Here is a 20,814-nt window from a genome sequence, read left to right on the forward strand (position 1 = left end):
TTCACATCCCCAACAAGGCCTTCCCTGTTAGTATGAGGTCAAGCAGCACAATATTCCTTGTGGGATCCTCCACTACCTGTGACAGGAAGTTGTCATCACTGCTTCTCGGGAACCTCCTGGGCTGTTTGTGTTTCATGGTACTGGTTCTGCAGCAGATGTCGGGGTAAAGTCCCCCACAAGAACCAGTGTCTGTGACTTTGTGCTGCCTGTAGAAGATGTCATCCACCTTCTCCTGCTGCTCAGGTGGCCTGTAGCAAACACCTAATGATCTGCCTTTCTATCCTGACCCGTAAGCTCTTGACTCACTCATCATCCACCCCATGCCAGAGTTCTATACATTCCAGGTGTTGCCTCAAGAGAGGGTAACTCCACCACTTCACCCTCTTCCTAAATAACCTTCCCTTTATTACAGCATTCCAGTCACAGGAGCTCTCCCACTACATCTCTAATTACTAAGGTCAGAGTCCTTTGACTGCACACAGATCTCTAGTTCCTGCTGTTTGTTCCCCATTCTGTGTGCACTGGTGTACAGGCACTTCATGGAAGTATTTGATTGTGTCGATATCCTAATGGGGGTACATAGTCTATCTTCTGGTTACCTCTTTGGATGCTGGTACACTCTGCAGGCATCCCCTCTTAAGCCTCCTTTTGCTGCTTGGGTGGTCACTGTAATTTCCCCCTTCCCACACCTTTTCTCTGTTGAACCTGGCCCTGTCCCTGTCCTCCTTTAAATCTAGTTTAAAGCTCTTCACTGAACCCTGCTAAGATCCTTTTCCCTCTGTGAGGCAGGAGGATCTCATTTGTTGTCACAGATGTCATGTAAACTGACCCATGATCAAAACCCCACAAATTCTCATAGTAACACCACTCTTGAAGCCTTGTGTTCTCCTGTGAGATTTTCCTGGGTTTTGCCCCATCATTGCCTGCAACTGGAAGAACAGAAGCATAGCTTGTGCTCCAGATCCCTTGACAAATTATCCCAAGGCCCTGGGGTCCCTCTTGACATTCACAGCCTTTTTATTGGGACTTTGTTGCTACTCACCTGGTAAACAGGAGTGGCTGTACCACTGGGAAGTTTTTGGTGGTGTCTCTTATCTGGGCTGCATAGAGGCAGCATACTTCTGTATAGGTTAATTCTGGGGTGCATATTGGGCTCTCCATTTCTCTAAAAAGTGGATTGACAATTACTACTACCGTTCTTTTTTCCTTAATTGAGAAGGTCATGATGTAGGGGGTAGGGTGCCCTGTCCTAGACAACTGGTCTAGCCTAGGTGGACTTACATCCATGTTCTCATTTCCCTAATTCAGAGATTCCAGGGCCCCATAACTGTTGTATAAGGACACCTGGGAAGGTGAAGTAGCTTGGGTGTGGATTCACCTTTCCCCCTCTCCCCCCAAGGAGAAACCTGTTCCCACTCTCTTGTCTCTGAGGTCCCCTGCTGCCTGGTGGTGAGAGGCAATCCGTTGCTTCATGTGAAGTGGACAGTGGGTGCATTTGTCTGAGATACAGTAGAGCACAGCTCCACCACTCAGTCTCTTCCTTAGACTCCCTAATACTTCTTAGTCGTCAGGCTTTGTAAGTCATCCATCTGATCATAACGCACACAGCTGTTGCCTCTGCTGCCCTGAGAGCAGTGCCAGGTTCCATCATTCCCTGCAGCCTGAGACCTGGACTCTTGCATGGTTTCATGGGCACTCTGTTTGGGTTGCCCCATCCTTTCTGATTTGCACAGAGGAAGTAACTTTTGTCCAAACAAACACCACAACTGAGCTCTATCACTGAGAGTGAATATCATCAACTAAGCTAAGTGCTTGAGCTGGCAGTGCCTCAATGCCCTTCCTGCTTGCCCTGGCTGTGCAAACAGTATTATGATGCCATGGCTCATGCCCTGTTTGCCCTCTCAGTTCATCGCATTCCTGCTTGCTTGCCCTCCCTGGGGGCAATTTTAGTACATGTGGGGATGGGCCCTCTCTCTTCTACTGCCATCTATTCTCAGAGCTCCAAAAGAAAAACCTTTTGAAGTCTCTGTGTCATTATATTTCTAGTTTTCGGTTCTGTTTCCATGCCAGAATAAAGGGTAAGGGTGTTGTAAGAAGTAGGAAAGAATAGTTTTGCTAGTAGCACCTGCTATTTTGTTAAGGATTCTTGGAATTTATGAAGCTCTGCAGCCCAGTGAGGTGCCCCTCAGAGCTCAAACACCAAAGAAAACCAGCTTGCCAATGTTTCAGAAGGAAAGTCCATGTTTCTTTCAAGAGCTGTGCTTTTAAGCTTTGAAGAAAACTCTAGAAACAGTGTCTGATATAGCAAAAGAAATTATTAGCCAGTAAAATGAAGAAGGTCTATTTTTTTGCAAAACTAACATTTCTGAAGTCAGAGGTTATCTTACTTACTTTTGCATAATACTGTATCACAAAAAGGATAAAGAAAGCACTTTAATTAGCAAGAGCACTGAATGTTGGTATTGCTGTCCAACAGCCCTGTAGGGATCACAGTTTGTTTACTTAGATATTGGCCTTTCACCTGTGATGGCCAGAAACCATTGGTTGTTTTCTAAATTTGGCTTACCTTCTCAGTTCCTTCCAGCCATGCTATCAGGGTTTTTATCTATAAAAATAAAGCACTGTAAATAATGCAGTAGCATTGAAAGTATTGTCCATGTTCATACTTTATTTCAGCATACTAAAGTGACATATGTGGCCTGTAAATTGCATTTTGAAATTAAATCTTTTAGTGGCCTACTCTATTTTTGTATCACTTGAAGTATTTTAATAGCATTACAAATTCTTTCCCTTCCTAAAAAATTATAAAATATTTATTTGGTCAAAGACATTTTGAATTGACTAGTACATCTCTATGCGTGGAAGAATCTTCTATTTTCATTCTAGAGATAGCTGTGTATATTTTTTTTTCTTCTCTTTTGTGCAGAATGGAGGAGGGAAAAGAAGCTAGGGTGCCTTGCTCACCACTTGTTTGGGACCTGTACCAAATAGAACACAGGGGAATATGATTGGATTATACCATTTGTTTCCTTTTAAACCACTGCTAATGGGAATAATGTCACTCCGTGTTCAACAAAATTGTCTATAGCTCTAAGGGAGGTATCTGAAACCTAGCAAAATCCTCAGTTTTCTTTGTCATATGGGCTTGTAATTCCATCCATGTTTGCCTTTTTGTGACCATGTATTGTAGCTGAAGCATTGGCATTTAACTTGAGCTTATACATTCCTTGTGAACAGAGTGCCTAAAATTTATTATCTCCCTATACTGGTGGAGCCTGTTTAAATGTAGTCACCATTTCAATCACAGCAGGCTCTCATGCATCAAGAACCCAGTTTAAGTCTCTGAGATCACTTAGAGCTCCCAGCATAGTGTCTTGATTCCAGTACTGCGTCCTCTTAACTGTAGTGCTGACATTTCCGGACTTGTTACCGTCTTCATTTCTCTATACCAGTTTGCTATTTTAAATCTCCCTCTCTCTCTATTTCAGGGCATTTAGAGGAAAAAAATGTATTCTGCAACTTAAATAGATCTGTAATGGCACTGGGCAAAATAACACCATCTATGTTATACTGTTCTTTTGAAAACTCAGTTCTGTATGAGACCTAATTAATCTGTGAATAAATAAGTAGGGGGTTGATTACAAAGTAATTAAGAGATCACCTTTACTTCCCCTTTTCCAGCTGCTGCCAATCTGTCTACATTTATGTTCCAGAGCCTTCCTTATTTTTTCCTCTCCCTTATACTAACTTTATTTCTACTTTGTAGAATGATGTTCCTTCTAAAATTGGAGCATGTAATTGGTTGTATTGTGGACAACCAGGTGCAGGCTACTGGAATACTAAGGATTATCATCAGGAACCAGAAATCCATTTGTTACTGAATACTGAGCAAACTTTGCTAATACTGTTTGTTTTCATATATCTGGTTGTTTAACTGTTTATTAGGACAGATACGTTCATCATCATTACTAATATTATTTGTTCCTTTAGTGTGTTACTTGAATGTGAAGAAAAAATTATTTTATTTTATCTTTTTTCTAGGTAAAAATGATTTTGTTAAGTGAAAAACTTGTTAATATTTCTTCTAGTTATGTTTGTTTTTTTCCCCACTTATCCCAGGAGTACCAAGAAACAGCAGAGAAAAATAAGGAAAAAATTTATGTCCTTGAAAAAAGTCAAGAGAAATTGGCTCTTGAAAGCATCTCTGTGAAAAAGATGTTAACACAGTTTCAGAAGGAGCATTCCTCACTCCTGGCAGCTTGTGCACTATTGGCAGGTGCCCTGTACCCTCTGTATGGCCGATTGTGTGCTATGTCCTTCCAAAGAGACCTTCTTCAGGATCAGGTGAATGTTTATGAATTAGTGAACCAGAAGATTAGGACCCTAGTTCATGCTCTCTCTGATGATAAGGAAAACAGTCAAGATGAAGCAAAACTAAAGAAAAGAAAATCCCAAGGCCTGATTTATGTATTCCGAAGAGCTGTGATTGCAGTTTTGGCAGCCAACAGACTTAGAGTTTTAGCACAGTCTTCTAGTTCCCTCTTCACCTGGACAAATGGCTTAAAAGAAGGCATTGGAATTCCAGTTTGTGTAGGAGAATCCAAAGGCAAGCGTAATCTGTCAAGTAAGCTGATTTTTTTATTCTTTGATAAATGTTGTGTCAAATGACATGTTAGCAAATAACATATAATAATATTATTTGTAATAGGGTGTGAATACAAATTTAATGACATTTTAAAAGATGTAATTTTTGAATTTGTAGTTTTTAGATAACTTGATAAATGTAACTTCCCCTAAAAGAAAACGCTTAGTCTGCTTTAGCAATGCAAGTAAAATTGCAATTACATACATGAACTCCCATTGTTTGATATCCTCAATATTTTCATTGTAGATTTCAGAGCTAGGTGCTACCTCATCTGCTCTATGTGATACATTACTTGAAACATTCCTACATAAGGTGGTGTTCCTACACCAAAGTATTTTTCGAAAAAGTATATTCTCTTCTTTTAGTAATAGCTTGTAGTACTTATTTCCTACTGAAAAATGCAACAATTTCTTACTGATTCAGATAAAATATTAGTGTAGGATTTCTAGATTTCCTTTAGAGGTTATGTAGTCTTCTTGTCCCTTTCTGTTACCAAACCAGCTCATGCATCCCCCTACAAGGAAAAATGGTCCAAAAATGCTTTCCAAACCAGAAGATTCATCTGTTTTTCTGGTTTAGTACTTGTAGAAGCATATTTAATGCAGTCTAAATTGTCCTAAAAATAATCTGTGGCTTATGTACTTTCAGCTTTAGTCAATTTCTGAAAGAGAAACTAGTGTGCCTCATCTAAGTTATTCAGTTATATTGGTAGCTGCAATTCTATTCTGCAGGTTGTGAAGAGGAAGACCTTGACTGTATGGAAGCACTCAGCTGGTTTGCTAGTTCCAACCTCCTTGCTGCAATAATCAGTTCCGTTGCTGAATTGCAGAATGTTGTTAACAAACCAGGTAATTTTAAAAGTATGTTCTTGTAGTTGAACATTGAAAAAATAACCAGGATGGTTACATAATCTCCATTTTTAGAATTTATTAAGCTATTCTGGATCAAACCTCCTGAGAGCTGTATTGATAGAACAGATTGAATTTTCTTTAATTGGTGATACAATACTTTATCCTTTTGGTATATAGAGTCATGGGAACAGAAGGCTAGAGAGTGCTTTTAGAAAGAATATGTACTGTTTTGCCTCTTTGATTGTGAGATATTAAAAATAATCTACACCACACAAATAGATATTTGGCTAACCTGTTTCTAAAAGCTTCCAATGAAGTAACTCTTCCAAGGTTCCTAGTTATCTTTTTCCACTGGTCTAATATTCAAGAAGTGTTTTCCTGGAGCTCAGCTTAATATTTTTTCATAGAGAAAATCTATGTAATTTTGATTTTGTTTGATTTGTGTATTTCTTAAGTGCAGGCTATAAAACTGACATATCTGCGACTTGGGACATTACAGCTGCTGACTGAAAGGAAATAATTTCCTACTGTGTTTTATATGATATGAACTTGGTAGTTCCAAATCTCGAAAACAATGAATTTAATGGATAATATTTTCATGGTTTTTACTTGCTATCTTGCAGTTTTTGAGAGAGAAATAAAATGCTCTCAGTTTACACAATGTATAGCAGTCCTTATTTTAGGTCTTTACACTGTTCCCTCTCTAAGTTTATGCTTAGGTTTGTGTCTGGATTTCCTAATTTTCGTGTTGTCTGGTTGTGTAGAATTCTACTATGCCTGTGAAAAATTGTAGTGTCAGTTTCTGGAAATATTACTTCATGATTCCCAGTTATTAATTACTTTCCTTAATTTATTTGCAGTGAGAACTGATGTAAGATTTTGCTTTTTTCATCTGCATTGCTACCATTCTTAGTTCTTTAGTAACTTTTAATTTTGAAATACCAACACTTCTGTCACAGAAGAGAGGCTGTTTAAGGAGGGATAATTTATATGAATAAAAGGAAGTAGCAAGACAGGGATAAGATGATTCATTTCTCAGAAGCTTAAATAGCAAACCCAGACCAGAAAACATTGAAACAAAAGTGTTTTGATTCAGTTTCAGAAGCTCTCTTTTTTGGTCATCCTGTTTTCAGTAAATTTGTATCCTTACAAAGCAAAGTTTGAATTGTATTTTAGAGTATTTACAGGATTTATACTGCAAGTGTTCCTATATACAGAGTATTGTGTACGAACAGCGAATTGAAGAATTGAGAGAAATGCAGCAGCAACAGCATGGATGTGCTGAAGTGACTGGTTAGAATACCCTAAATGTCATGATGTTTTGCCAGTTTGAAATATGTGAGAATTCTGCTGGTCTCTACTAGATATTTCTGCACTCAACACAGGCTTGATTTTGAGAATTAGGAAGAACCATACTGGGAATGTTACGGCCACAGTCAGTTTGGTGATTCTTTCATATCTTATCTCTATTTTAAGTAATTTCCACAGAACCTCAAGGTCTGACTGCTCATGTATTACTTGTTGCTCATGAGATCAAGTCTCCTAAGAATCTTTGGTTCAAAAAATAGTAATAAATAATTTAAAGTTTGACATGAAATTTCCGGAAGTATTGAAGTAATTAGGCTCTGAAGGAATATATTTGAAAGCTTCCACACTTAGAAAATTACATATGTTCTATAAGTAATATTTTAAATAGGACTTAAATCTTCAAATTGACTTCAATGATGTTGAATTTCTTAAACAATTATAAATAGGCAATCTTTTAATATCTTTAAATAATGGCAGTTCCATATTAGACTATACATCAGAGGAGAGAGTACTTCAAGAAGGTACTATCTGGATCATATAGATGGAATGATTTAGTGTCTTAGAAATTACGTTTAAAGATGGTTTAGTTCTGGGGAACCATTTGAGGCAGCTGAAAAAAATGAGTCCAGATCACTCAGGTGACGCTGGAACATTTGGGTTTGTACGCTCTGATTAGAGTACCTTTCTTGATCTTTTAAATAAATGGTTTTGTTTTGGTGTTGATGATTGTTTCCCTTCATAGTGTTAGTTACTTTGGGTCTCATTCCACCACGTCTTGGTATGATCTCTGTGCTTCAGTTTCAGTGCAAGTTCATTGCAGTGTTGGAGTTTTTTTGTTTGCTTTGGGTTGTTATGTAAGGTTATATTTTAGGTTTGTTTGAACAAAATCTGTCCTGTGATAAACCAGAGACTGTAATGGCAAATGTTTTCAATACAAATACCACCAACTGTTAAATATACAAAGCTTTGACATGAACATTTTAGTCTAGCATAGTACGAAGATAATCCTGCTGACTTAGTGTTCAGTTTCACCAAAAGAGAATAAATAATAATTAGTTTTTTTATCTTTCAGTGAAGTAATATTTGGCACTTTTTAAAAAATTTACTTAATTGCACTTTGTTGTATACTTGTATTTTTGTTAATAATTTCTTAGACACATCATAATGTACATAATTTAATGTTTTTATTGTAATTCTTTCATTCTTCATGGCAGGTACTTAAGATATATATATATATATACTTAAACAGTCTATTCTCCTCTCAGTTATTATAGATACAGTTCCTTGTGGAGTTGATATATGTTTTCATCTTTCAAAGCAATCAGTTAACTTACTTTGAAATATTTCCATCTATTTATTCAAAGCTACTCTACATAAAAACAATGGAGGACATGACTATTTATCCCTATCCCAAGAAAATACCTTAAGTTGTGGATGCTGAACTGTACTGGTTAAGGGAAGTGCTTGTGAAGTGGAATGATAATTTGAAAATGCTACAACACAGTTGTTTAAATTATTATTTTAAATTTACTTTTGATACAGTTAAACATGAGATTCTAGACCTAGGGAAAGGGACTGCCATGCTAGGTACTGCATATATGGAAAACACTGTTTTCTGACATCCAAACAATCTCACAAGCTAAGATAGTAAGTGGAAATACTGGGAAAAGTGAAGGAACAGTAGCTCATTAAAGATATCCTTTTGTCAATATTGTCCTGGTTTAAAGGGACAGTATTGCCAGGAAAAGGAAATTCAGGAACTCTCAGGCAAAAAGGTGTGGGTTTGGAATAACAGTTCTTTACTGATATATTTACAAGACAAACAAAAACAGCATCAGCTATATGAAAGAAAAAAAACAGTGACAGAACAGAACGAAACTCAGTCTCAGTCCCTTTTTCCAGCCACCGATGCCCCTCCTCGTCCGCAGAGTTCCGATGGAGCAGGGCAGGGCAGCCTCTCAGTCGCAGCTGCTGCAGAAGCAGGGAGAGCGAGGCGGCGCCGGCCGTCCCAGGTGGGAGAAGGGTGAGGAAAGCACTCTGCTCACCGTGGGCGTCCCAGTTCTCAGCGTTGTTCTCAGAAGCAGGAAGCTTTAGCAGTCCGAGTCCAGAGGCTGATCGCACAAAGGAGAAAACAACCTTTCTCCCTGAGATCAGCCGGCGAGCTGCCCGTGTCCCCCCACCCACCGAAGGACAAAAGCAGAACTCCGCTTTCAGCCATCAAGAAAATCAGGGCCAGCCCAGCCATCCTTTTGTCTTGGGCACTTAACGGATAAAAGGGGAGCCACTCCGGCCAGCTTAACATAATAATGGGAAAAATTTCTAAACTTACCCCAACCCACAACATTATCCACCCCAAATTTTTTCCATGCTAACATACTACATCGAATTAGAACCTTTAAATTATATACATACATGCAGTTACAGACACAGTACCATAGATAGTTCACCCTAGAACAAGGTCTCCTTGAGGTATGCATCAGGTTTCTCCATCCTTTTGCATCATCCACCAGGTACAACCTGGTCCTTGAGCAAAAACCACCCCACGGACAGGATCGTCTTTGCTGGAGGCAGAGTTCACCCAAACAGTTTTCCCTTGCATACCTCTCATGTGTACCACTGGAACCTTATCTCCATCTGGTGTTCTCAAGAGCTCAGATTGGGCAGGGCGTGCTCCGTTAGTGGAGCCTCGGGTATTCACTAACCATGTGGCCTTTGGTAGATTACTTTCCCAGTTCTTGAAAGTCCCCCCACCAAGTGCCTTCAATGTGGTTTTAAGCACGCCATTGCACCGTTCGACCTTCCCAGCTGCTGGTGCATGGTAGGGGATGTGGTACACCCACTCAATGCCGTGTTCCCTAGCCCAGCTGTTTATGAGGCTGTTCTTGAAATGAGTCCTATTGTCTGACTCAGTTCTCTCAGGGGCACCATGCCTCCAAAGGACCTGTTTCTCAAGGCCCAGGATGGTGTTCCAGGCCGTGGTGTGAGGCACAGGGTAGGTCTCCAACCATCCGGTGGTGGCTTCCACCATGGTCAGCACGTAGTGCTTGCCTTGGCGGGTCTGAGGCAGTGTGATGTAGTCAATCTGCCAGGCCTCCCCGTACTTATATTTGGACCAACGCCCACCATACCAGAGGGGCTTCACTCCTTGGCCTGTTTGATGGCAGCGCACGTATCACAGTCATGGATGACTTGAGAGATACTGTCCATGGTTAGATCCACCCCTCGGTCTCATGCCCATTTATACGTGGCATCTCTGCCCTGATGACCTGAGGTGTCATGGGCCCATCGAGCCAGGAATAACTCTCCCTTGTGTTCCCAATCCAAGTCTATTTGTGACACCTCTATCTTTGAGGCCTGATCAACCTGCTCGTTGTGTTGGTGTTCCTCATTAGCCCGACTCTTGGGGACATGGGCATCCACATGACGAACTTTCACAGGTAGCTTCTCTACCTGAGTAGCAATGTCTTTCCACTCGTCGGCAGCCCAGATTGGTTTTCCCCTATGTTGCCAGTTTGCCTTTTTCCACCTTTCCAACCAACCCCACAGAGCATTGGCTACCATCCACGAGTCAGTATAAAGGTAGAGCTTTGGCCACTTCTCTCTTTCAGCAATGTCCAGGGCCAGCTGAACAACTTTGAATTCAGCAAGTTGACTTGATCCACCTTCTCCTTTGGTAGCTTGTGCAATCTGTCATGTGGGGCTCCATACGGCTGCTTTCCACTTCCGGTTCATCCCCACAATGTGGCAGGAGCCATCGGTGAAAAGAGCGTAGCGTGTTTCATCTGCTGGCAGTTGGTTATACGGTGGGGCTTCCTCAACACGACTCACTTGTTCCTGCTCCTCGTCATTGCCGAGACCAAAATTTTCACCTTCAGGCCAGTTTGTAGTTATCTCCAAAATCCCAGGGCGATTTGGGTTTCCAATATGGGTGTGTTGTGTGATGAGGGCAATCCACTTGCTCCATGTGGCGTTGGTGGCATGGTGGGTAGAGGGAATCTTTCCTTTGAACATCCACCCCAGCACTGGTAGTTGGGATGCTAGGAGGAGTTGTGCTTCCATCCCAATCACTTCTGAGGCAGCTTGGACTTCTTCATAGGCAGCCAAGATCTCCTTCTCTGTGGGAGTGTAGTTGGCTTCAGACCCTCTGTAGCTTCAGCTCCAGAATCCCAGAGGTCGGCCTCGAGTCTCATCAGGTGCCTTCTGCCAAAGGCTCCAGGACAAGCCATGGTTCCCGGCTGCAGAATAAAGCACATTCTTCACCTATGGTCCCATCCTGACTGGGCCAAGGGCCACTGCATGAGCGATCTCCTGCTTGATCTGGGCAAAGGCTTGCTGTTGCTCAGCACCCCAGTGGAAATCGTTCTTCTTACGGGTGACCAGGTAGAGAGGGCTCACAATCTGACTGTACTCGGGAATGTGCATTCTCCAAAAGCCTATGGCACCTAGGAAAGCTTGTGTTTCCTTCTTGCTGGTTGGTGGAGACATTGCGGTGATCTTATTGATGACCTCAGTGGGGATCTGGCGCCGTCCATCTTGCCACTTTACTCCCAGGAACTGGATTTCTCGGGCAGGTCCTTTGACTTTGCTCTTTTTAATGGCAAAGCCAGCTCTCAGCAGAATCTGGATGATCTTTTCTCCTTTCTCAAATACCTCCACTGCCGTGTTCCCCCACACAATGATGTCATCTATGTATTGCAGGTGTTCTGGAGCCTCACCCTTCTCCAGTGCAGCCTGGATCAGTCCATGGCAGATAGTGTTTCCACCCCTGGGGCAGACAATTCCAGGTGTACTGCATGCCCCTCTATGTAAAGGCATACTGAGGCCTGCACTCTGCTGCCAGGGGAATGGAGAAAAATGCGTTGGCAATGTCGATGGTGGCATACCACCTTGCTGCCTTGGACTCCAACTTGTAGTGGAGCTCCAGCATGTCCGGCACGGCAGCGCTCAGCGGTGGAGTCACTTCGTTCAACGCACGATAGTCCACAGTCAATCTCCATTCTCCATCAGACTTGCGCACGGGCCGGATGGGGCTGTTGAAGAGTGAGTGGGTTTTGCTGACCACCCCTTGGCTCTCCAGCTCACGGATCATTTTGTGGATGGGAATCACGGCATCTCGATTTGTCCGGTACTGCCGACGGTGCGCTGTTGAGGTGGCAATTGGCACTCGTTGCTCTTCCACCTTCAGGAGTCCCACTGCAGATGGGTTTTCTGACAGTCCAGGCAAGGTGTTCAACTGCTTAATGCCCTCTGCCACTACAGCAGCTATTCCAAAAGCCCATCTGTATCCCTTTGGGTCTTTGTAGTAGCCACTCCTGAGAAAGTCTATGCCTAGAATGGGCGGTGCCTCTGGGCCAGTTACAATCGGATGTTTCTCCCACCCCTCCCCTGTCAGGCTCACCTCAACTTCCAGCAAAGACAATTCCTGTGATCCCCCCGTCACCCCAACAATGGAAACATGCTCTTCCCCCACATGTTCTGATGGTATTAGGGTGCATTGTGAACCAGTATCAACTAATACCCTGTATTCTTGTGGTTCTGATGTGCCAGGCCATCGGACCCACACCATCCAATAGACTCTGTTATCCCGTGCCTCTCCCTGGCTAGAGGCAGGGCCCCTCTAGCCCTGGCTATTATTCCTTTCCTGAACATACATAGTGGAGGTTCCTTCAAGTGGGTCTGACAGATCATCCTCCCTTCTGTAATGCTCAGCACCTTGGTCATGGGAGGTTGAGGCTACCTTCACTTTAGTGTAGCTCCCTCGGTTAGCATTTCCCTCCCTGAGTTGACACACCCGTACTGCCAAGACAGAAGTGGGTTTCCCATCCCATTTTCCCATGTCTTCCCCATGGTCATGCAGAAAAAACCATAGGTCAGCTCGTGGGGTGTACTCTCTTCCACTAGCTGAGGGGCGTGGGGCTGTAACCTTGGGGTATGAGGCTTGCACTGGTGCTGCCTTGATCTTCCTGATCTCCTCCCTCATCTCACTTATGTCACCTCTCATCCCCCTCACTTCCCTGATCTCCTCCCTCATCCCCCTCACCTCCTGGACCACGGCAGAAACCTGGGCCTGCACTACACCATTCATCATACTGTGAAAATCCCTAAGCTTGTTAGCAACAGAGCTCACTGTTTCTCGGTGCTCATCAGCATTAATCATTGCAATGAAGGTGGTGTATTGAGATGGCCCTCGGTTTGCCAGGTTCCACAGCATGTGACCTGTGCACCTGACCTTGTCAGGGTCAATGTCATGCTGTCCATCCCTCCCAAAGAGTACCACCAGTACTGCCACCTCTCTCAGCTGTTGGATCCCTTCCTCAACGGTTTTCCAATGCATTCTATTGTGGTGCTCCTGCATTCTTTCTTTGTTGACAAACCTCTCTCTTACACTCATTAAAAGCCGCTCCCAGAGGGGAAGTGGGCCTGGCTCCCTTACGAATATCTGGTCCATACCTGAGTCCTGGGACAAGGATCCTAAATTTCTTGCCTCTGTACCATCCAAGTGCACACCTGTACCCATGAGGTCCCAGACCCGAAGTAACCAAGTTGTCAAAACCTCCCGTCCCCGTCGTGCAATATCTTTCCACAGATTGCGGAGATTTTCATAAGACAGGGACTCAGTGATGATTTCAACCTGTTGCTCCCCTGCTGGTTGTGAGGGCCCTCCTCTCTGGTCCTCTTTGTCTAGGTACCTTGCTTTCATTTTAGACTTCCTAGTTTCTACAGGGGCAACTGCTGCTGGCTGTGAGTGCCCTTGCAATTCAGCTGGAACCTGGGTAGATGTAACACCTATGGGTTCCACTACAGCATCACTGGATTCTCACCCTTTATGGCAGGGCTTCTCACCAGCTCGGGCGACGTACTCCTCCATCATCTGGCTCATCTTACTCATCTGCTTCATTAGAACCCCTACCCACTCCGAGTAGTTTCTTTCTGAGGTGGGCTGTGGGGCAGGGTCAGGCTCTGGGGCAGCATCCCTAGTCTCTGGGGCAGGGTCAGGCTCTGGGGCAGCATCCCTAGTCTCTGGGGCAGGGTCAGGCTCTGGGGCAGCATCCCTAGTCTCTGGGGCAGGGTCAGGCTCTGGGGCAGCATCCCTGTCTCCTGGAGTAGGTATCAGAGTTGTTATCCAGCTCAATCCCCCGTTATCTCTTAATGTTAAATAGGACAAGCCTATCAGTAACACCAGCCACTGTACGATATCATTAGCATTTAGAGGAAATCTGGCCCCTTCAAAAACTGGTGGGGTAGACCCAAAAATTTGGGTGAGGGGTTGGGAGAAAATTTCCTCTGGTATTATTCCCTCACAGTAGGTGCCATTATTAAAGTAATCCCAAAAACATGCAGTTGCTGTGTGGTATCCCTGAATCCATGTACCCGCCTTCCAAAGGAAGTTAAAAATTCATGAATTCCTCACCTTATCAACCCATAAAGCAAGTTCGATAACAGTCACAGTAGCCTTAGTTACAGTAAGGGTTTGCAAATGGGAGAGATACATGTATGAACACATGCAGCCCAAACCAGATTAAACTGGACCACATGTTGCTGGACCACATGTTGCTAGCACACAAAAAGACAATCTCAGGCAACTGAAGAACTGTTATTCCTTAACCTCGAGCCCCACGTTGGGCACCAAGATCTGTCCTGGTTTAAAGGGACAGTATTGCCAGGAAAAGGAAATTCAGGAACTCTCAGGCAAAAAGGTATGGGTTTGGAATAACTGTTCTTTACTGATATATTTACAAGACAAACAAAAACAGCATCAGCTATATGAAAGAAAAAGAAACAGTGACAGAACAGAACGAAACTCAGTCTCAGTCCCTTTTTCCAGTCACAGATGCCCCTCCTCGTCCGCAGAGTTCCGATGGAGCAGGGCAGGCAGCCTCTCAGTCGTGGCTGCTCCAGAAGCAGGGAGAGCGAGGCGGCGCCGGCCGTCCCAGGTGGGAGAAGGGTGAGGAAAGCACTCTGCTCACCGTGGGCGTCCCGGTTCTCAGCGTTGTTCTCAGAAGCAGGAAGCTTTAGCAGTCCGAGTCCAGGAGACTGATCCCACGATGGAGAAAACAACCTCTCTCCTCGAGTTCAACCCACGAGCTGCGAGTGTCCCCTCACCCGCCAAAGGACAAAAGCAGCACTCCACTTTCAGCCATCAAGAAAATCAGGGCCCGCCCAGCCATCCTTTTGTCTTGGGCACTTAACGGCTAAAAGGGGAGCCACCCCGGCCAGCTTAACATAATAATGGGAAAAATTTCTAAACCTCCCCCAGCCCACAACAGATATATACCAAAAATCATGACAAAGGACAGTTTTTGAGAAGATTTTGGCATCGTCTTACATGGAAGGCCATAAAAACATTCTAGTTTTAATTTTAGATTAATTTAACTAAACAATCAACCAGTGAATGCATTTTGACTGGAGAAAAGAGAGGGTCTTTGAAGTTGAAAGACAAGTATGACAGGATAATCTCTGATAAGAGTTAAATTGATGAAGGTAGGTTTTTCTTTTATGTGGTCAGTAATAGAGAAGCAACAAAGGAAAAGAGAGAATTCTTTGCCAAAGTAGACAGAACATTGCAATAGCAGTTTTTTTCTGGGTATGAAAAGAATATATATTATTTTTATTGCAAAGGATGTTTAGTTAGTTAAAGTGCAAGATAAAAATGCCCCATAAGATTTTTGACTTAAAAGATGCTAACTCAGTCATGCAGAAAAGGCAGATCTACTAGTCTCTGAGGTTGTGGAGGGCATGTACTCATTGGAGTGGTGCTGTTTGAAAACCAAGCAGGAAAATGGCTGTGAAAAGGAAATATTTGATTTTATCATGCGCTTTTTTTTGTTATTGCTTACAGATAAATCTCAACCTTACATGTAAATGATCTTCTTTACAATGAGAATTGTAATAAAAATCTATCAATAATATGTTATGTTTGCCTTGTACCTCTGGCTTTTTCCTTTATAGTCTAGAAACAGAAATTCTTTAACTTAAGACAGGTTTATTTTTTTCTGTTTATACTCTTAAGTAAATGTTTTAGTTCACTTCAGCAACAGGAGATCTGCTGTACTACTGAATGTAAATAAGCTCTTCCATGCTTGTCATCTTACGCTGATAGTATCATAAGACAAGTAATGACAGATTAAGACCTGCCTAGCAGAGGGAAAACTAAATTACAAGACTTTTATTAAGGCATAAATAAACCTATTAACTGTTATCTGGAATACCAATTAGTGGAAGGAGCACTGACAATTTTATTTATCAACATTAAACACAATTATTAATTACAGACCTGACGAATCTAGCAGTAAGCAGGACATGTTGGGTGTGCTGGGGCCTTAAGTCCATTATATGAGAAGGATGATTACCAAAATCCTGTGGGGAAATACGTAATTGTAGCTGTAAAATTTTAATTGCCTTGGAATAAGGTAAATTATATTCTCTTGTCTCGGAATATAAATAGTATGGCATTAAGGTACCAAGCCTTACTAATTCTGAACAGCAAATGATTTAGATATCTGTAGAGGGGAGGGAAGAGAAATCAGGAAACCCTCAGAAATTTGCGTTGTAAATATTACAAGAAATTGATTTGCTATGTGCTATCACTTCTGACTTACTTGACCTAACATCCGTTTGCTTGCATCCATCTTGCATGTTTTCTGAATTATGAAACTGGACACTAAAGAAAGTCTTTAGAAGTATGGTATTGGAGAACATAATAACAACTGGACAAGTAGTCTTTGACAAACCATCCTATTCTTTAGAATCTTACCCTACCCTCCCATTCATAAATTGATAGAAGTAGAATTTTCATTGCTAAATACACACAGTTTGTCTTAAAGTTTCTCTTTGAGATATTCCTTTGAACTGTCTTTCAGTCTTTAATGGAAAATTTCTATTGAGTATCTTAAAGATGTTGTTTATTGTGGGTTTTTTCACTCAAAGAAACTGAAACTTAATAACCTACTTGATGTTTCTTCTCTGTGTTTTTGTTTGGGTTTTGTTGTTATTGTTGGCTTTTTTTTGTTTGATTGATTGTTTGAGAGTTTTGTTTGTCTTTGTTTTTTGTGGGTTTTTTTTCAAGGTACAAAGTCCTGGCTTTCCAGAAAGTTACTTCTGAATGCAACCAGGAATTCATTTTCGAAACTTATGGACAAGCTGAATGTTATAATGGATACTGTTCCATTGGACCACAGCAAGCACTTTACTTATCTGGAGAAAGAGTCCTTAGTACAGAGCCTGGCTCATGGACTTAATAAAATAAATACCCAGGCCCTGGAAGCTGGATTGTGTGACAGAATATCCAGTATGGTATGCATAATTATAGTCCTACTTCGTGTAAGCAGTAGGTTCATGGCCTAAGTGTTAGGATGAAGGTCTCTTGGTAGTACCATTAATTTTGTTTCAGTTTATAAGACTGCTACATTGAAGTCAACTACATAGACACCAAAACTTGTTTCCTAACACCCAGAAACATTAGAGCATGAATATATTTTTAATTTTATGTCAGAGAATTTTAAGAAGATATTTGATGTATCCAAGAAAAAGCATTTTTTAGAGTTCTGTCAAAGTTTTATTTGCTTTGTAAGACTAACTTGCTTTTGGCTTCAACTAAATATTATGGGGTTGGGTTTTTTGGTTTTTTGGGGTTTTTTTGTTTGGTGGGGGTTTTTTGTCTGTTTTGTATGTTTGTTTTTTATTTTGTTTTGGGTTTTGCTGTTTTTTGCTTTCTCATGCTTTCTGTTCTACCTTTCAGTAAAGATAGCCTTCTTCCCCATAATCAGAGAAACCTTCTGAAATAATTGGTCTTTTATTGTGGGCCTTACATTAAAATGGTACTTCCTTGAAAACAGAATTTTTAGTTACCCTCAAGAGTAGATGAACAGGTTCACTTTTTTGCTTTTCTTAGAGATGGTGGACAAAATGAGAGCTTTATCTAATGTGCTTAGGTGTTACATGTAACTCTTATTGCTAAAATAGTTCATGTTAAAGCACATGGTTTTGTTTCTGATTATTAACAGAAAAACGTAGAATCCTTGCAGAAGCAAATATTTGAATTTACACAAAGATTTCATACAGCAGAAGTGGAACGCCACTCACTGCGCCTACAACTTGCAGAATTCAAATCAAATTTAAGTGAGATGAAGAAAGAAGCAGACAAAGCACAGGGCCTGCAAGAACAATTAAATATGCTTAAGCAAGTAAGTGTGTTAGATTTAGAGGTGACTGCTTATAAGATGTGATTTTCTGTGTTCTTTTGAAAAATAAGTATAAAATCATTCTAATATTAAAATAATTTTCCAGAAGATTTGCATTCCAAGTGTCACTAAACTAGAAGTCAGATGTGATTAGAAAGGCTTCCCTTCCACAAGACTTTCTTTTTGATTTGTAGAATGAGATGTTTTTGTAAATTACATGTTTGATCTTCAGCAACCAGGTTTTCTTCTGTTTGTTGAAAATGTTGATGTGATTCATATACTTAAAAAACATTTACAGATTTCACTTCAGCAAAGTAAAGATGGGTGCCATGAGGGTATCAAATAAGTATGTTCATGAAACTTCAAGTAGTATAAACTTTGTGGATATTTCTGAATATTATGATAGACATTTTACTGTATCTTTGATACTGGGTTATGCCCTGAGCTTGTCAATGCAAATTTTAGTGTGGCTGTTCCGCTGAAGGACTAAGTTTATAGGAGGAAGAAAGGTCCTCTTCTACATTCCTTCTAGCATATATGCACCAAATTCCTCTGATCCCAGCTGTACTAGCTGTTAATTATCGATTTACAGTAATTTCACGATTATAAGCCGCACCATTTTGACTTAAGTTTTGCTCCATACCCAGAAGTGCAGCTTGTATTTGGGAGTGGCTAATATATGAAAAAAAATTCAGAAATATGCCAATTGGAAATGCGAGCACGCAGCAGCCCCCAGCCGGGGCAGCTCCGTGGGGGGTGAGGGGGAGCCAAGCCGGGCCAGGGCAGCTCTGCGGCAGGGGAGGGGGAGCCGTGCTGAGCCCGCATGGCCCCGAGCCAGTAAACGCTGTGTTCCTGCGATTCTGATACTAATTGGCCACTTTGTGAAAGTTGCACAGCGATCCTCGCTGTGAACGACAGAGCGGCTTATAATTGGGTGCGGCCTGTGTATGAACAAAGAACAAAATGTTGCTGACACCCAGAGGATGTGGCTTATAGTCAGTGTGGCTTGTAATCGTGAAATTACTGTACTTAAACACTGTGCATTTGATAACCTGTAAATAGCATTGTCCAACAGGTACAAGAAGACACAACTATTGTGACTAATGGACATGGTGTTTGAGGGGTTGGTGCCGTTTGGTGGGTTCTCAGTTAGACCCCTGTTATATGTACAGAACTGTGCCTTCAGGCCTTGGAGGGGAAGAAACTTGTCTTGCTCTGGCATGCTGGAGGTTCATTAAACACCTTTCCTACTATGCATATTTCTTGTAGGTTGCATTCAGAATTGAACATGTGTTTGAACTGTTTGAGATAGTGAATGGTTAAGAATTCTTATACATGCTCAACAACAGGTACACAGTGCAACTAAAACAGTTGTGGCCCTGAAAAAGCAATGTTTTCTGTAGCTGTGACCAACAATGATACTGAAGCCTAGTTGGTAGACTTGTCAGTGTGTCCCAAGTGAGACAATTCCAAACAGAGACTATTTAACAGATGGTGTCAAATCCATTCTTTTTCCTGTTCCTAGCTGGTAAAGTATTGAGTTCTTTTTACTCAGACAAAATTATATATGTTCAGTTTTGCTTATACTGGATTTTATTGCTTACAGTTCTGGGAAAACTGGAAGAAATTATCGCAGTTTATATTGCCATTCAAATGTAGACAATGATTTTCCTTAAAGAACTATTTTGTCTTTCTGGAACACTTTTGGAAAGGGAGAAGGAGTTCAGGAAGATGTTTACAATGGTTAACAAGATATGCTGTAAAATGTGGGAGATTGATCTGCATATTTCCTTCTAAATATTGGTTTTTTGCAATCTAGGCTGTTAATTTGAATGAATAGCAAATGTGTACTGTTTGCAGTAGCCTGAGTGCTGTTTTGAAAAAATACAGGGAATAAAGTTGTCTGGCCATTTTCTTGCTTGGTGGTCTGTCTTTGAGTTAAAAACCTAAATAAATAATAACCTTTAGCATGCTTTTGTTTTAGAATTTAGTATGTTCACATGTGGAACTTGGGAAGTCAAGTATGTAAACAGGTAAATATAGTTACATAATCAAACACAATTTATTTCTCTTATCAGAAATTATTCACCCATGAGAGGTTCGAAAATGTATGTGAAGAATTAAATAATGCATTACATCGGGAGCATCAGGCACAATTGCTTTTGAATGAACAAGCACAACAACTACAGGAGTTAAATAATAAACTAGAATTGCAATCCAGTGAAGAAGCAGATAAAACCCAAGTCTTAAGTGAATCGGTAAAGGTAAGACAATTATTGCTCTTAACTAGGCACCTGAAATTTATTTTTTGCTGAATCAGCCAAATGTCATAGTTCTTGTACAAATAAAATGTAAATGCACACATACTGCATAGCCCATTGAAATATTAGGTTACTCAGAAACACTTTCAAGATTCTTCATCATCACTTTTCTGCTCTTTGAACTGGTGGTCTACACTAATATATGTGAAGTGTTTGAAATTTACAGGGGACATAAGTGACAGCAGATCTAGCTATCACAAGGTATTTGCAATGTATAGAAAAAATAAAGGAAAAAGTACAGGGACACTTTGATTTTTGATAGAGATCACCATAATATTTTAAAATCTGGATTGCCTGTTTCCTGAATATAATCTTAGGATAGAGAATATATTTGTCAGTTTGGAATATGTGAGGTGACAATAGAGGGAAATCCTTTTTCATCAGAATTTAGAGTTTTCTGTAGACATTATGAATAATGAGGGAAAAGATGATGTTATCAGAATCTCTGATAACAAACAAAGCAACAGAGAGAGTATTAAAGGCTTGAAACCAGGTGGATATCTAACACG

General features: G+C 41.3%; 1 protein-coding gene across 9 annotated transcripts in view; it reads left to right on the top strand.

Moving 5' to 3' along the window:
* Window positions 1-20,814, top strand: part of CCDC171 (coiled-coil domain containing 171) — a 184,417-nt gene that overhangs the window by 71,730 nt on the left and 91,873 nt on the right. For all 9 annotated transcript variants that reach the window (XM_033085312.1, XM_033085315.2, XM_033085309.2 and 6 more), the window contains 5 exons: window positions 4,120-4,624; window positions 5,377-5,493; window positions 16,871-17,097; window positions 17,808-17,987; window positions 20,063-20,248. In XM_033085312.1, coding sequence (XP_032941203.1) covers window positions 4,120-4,624; window positions 5,377-5,493; window positions 16,871-17,097; window positions 17,808-17,987; window positions 20,063-20,248 — 1,215 coding nt within the window. The remainder of the gene's footprint in view (window positions 1-4,119; window positions 4,625-5,376; window positions 5,494-16,870; window positions 17,098-17,807; window positions 17,988-20,062; window positions 20,249-20,814) is intronic.

Source organism: Catharus ustulatus, chromosome Z (assembly GCF_009819885.2).
Source record: "Catharus ustulatus isolate bCatUst1 chromosome Z, bCatUst1.pri.v2, whole genome shotgun sequence".
NCBI classification, from domain to species: Eukaryota; Metazoa; Chordata; class Aves; order Passeriformes; family Turdidae; genus Catharus; species Catharus ustulatus.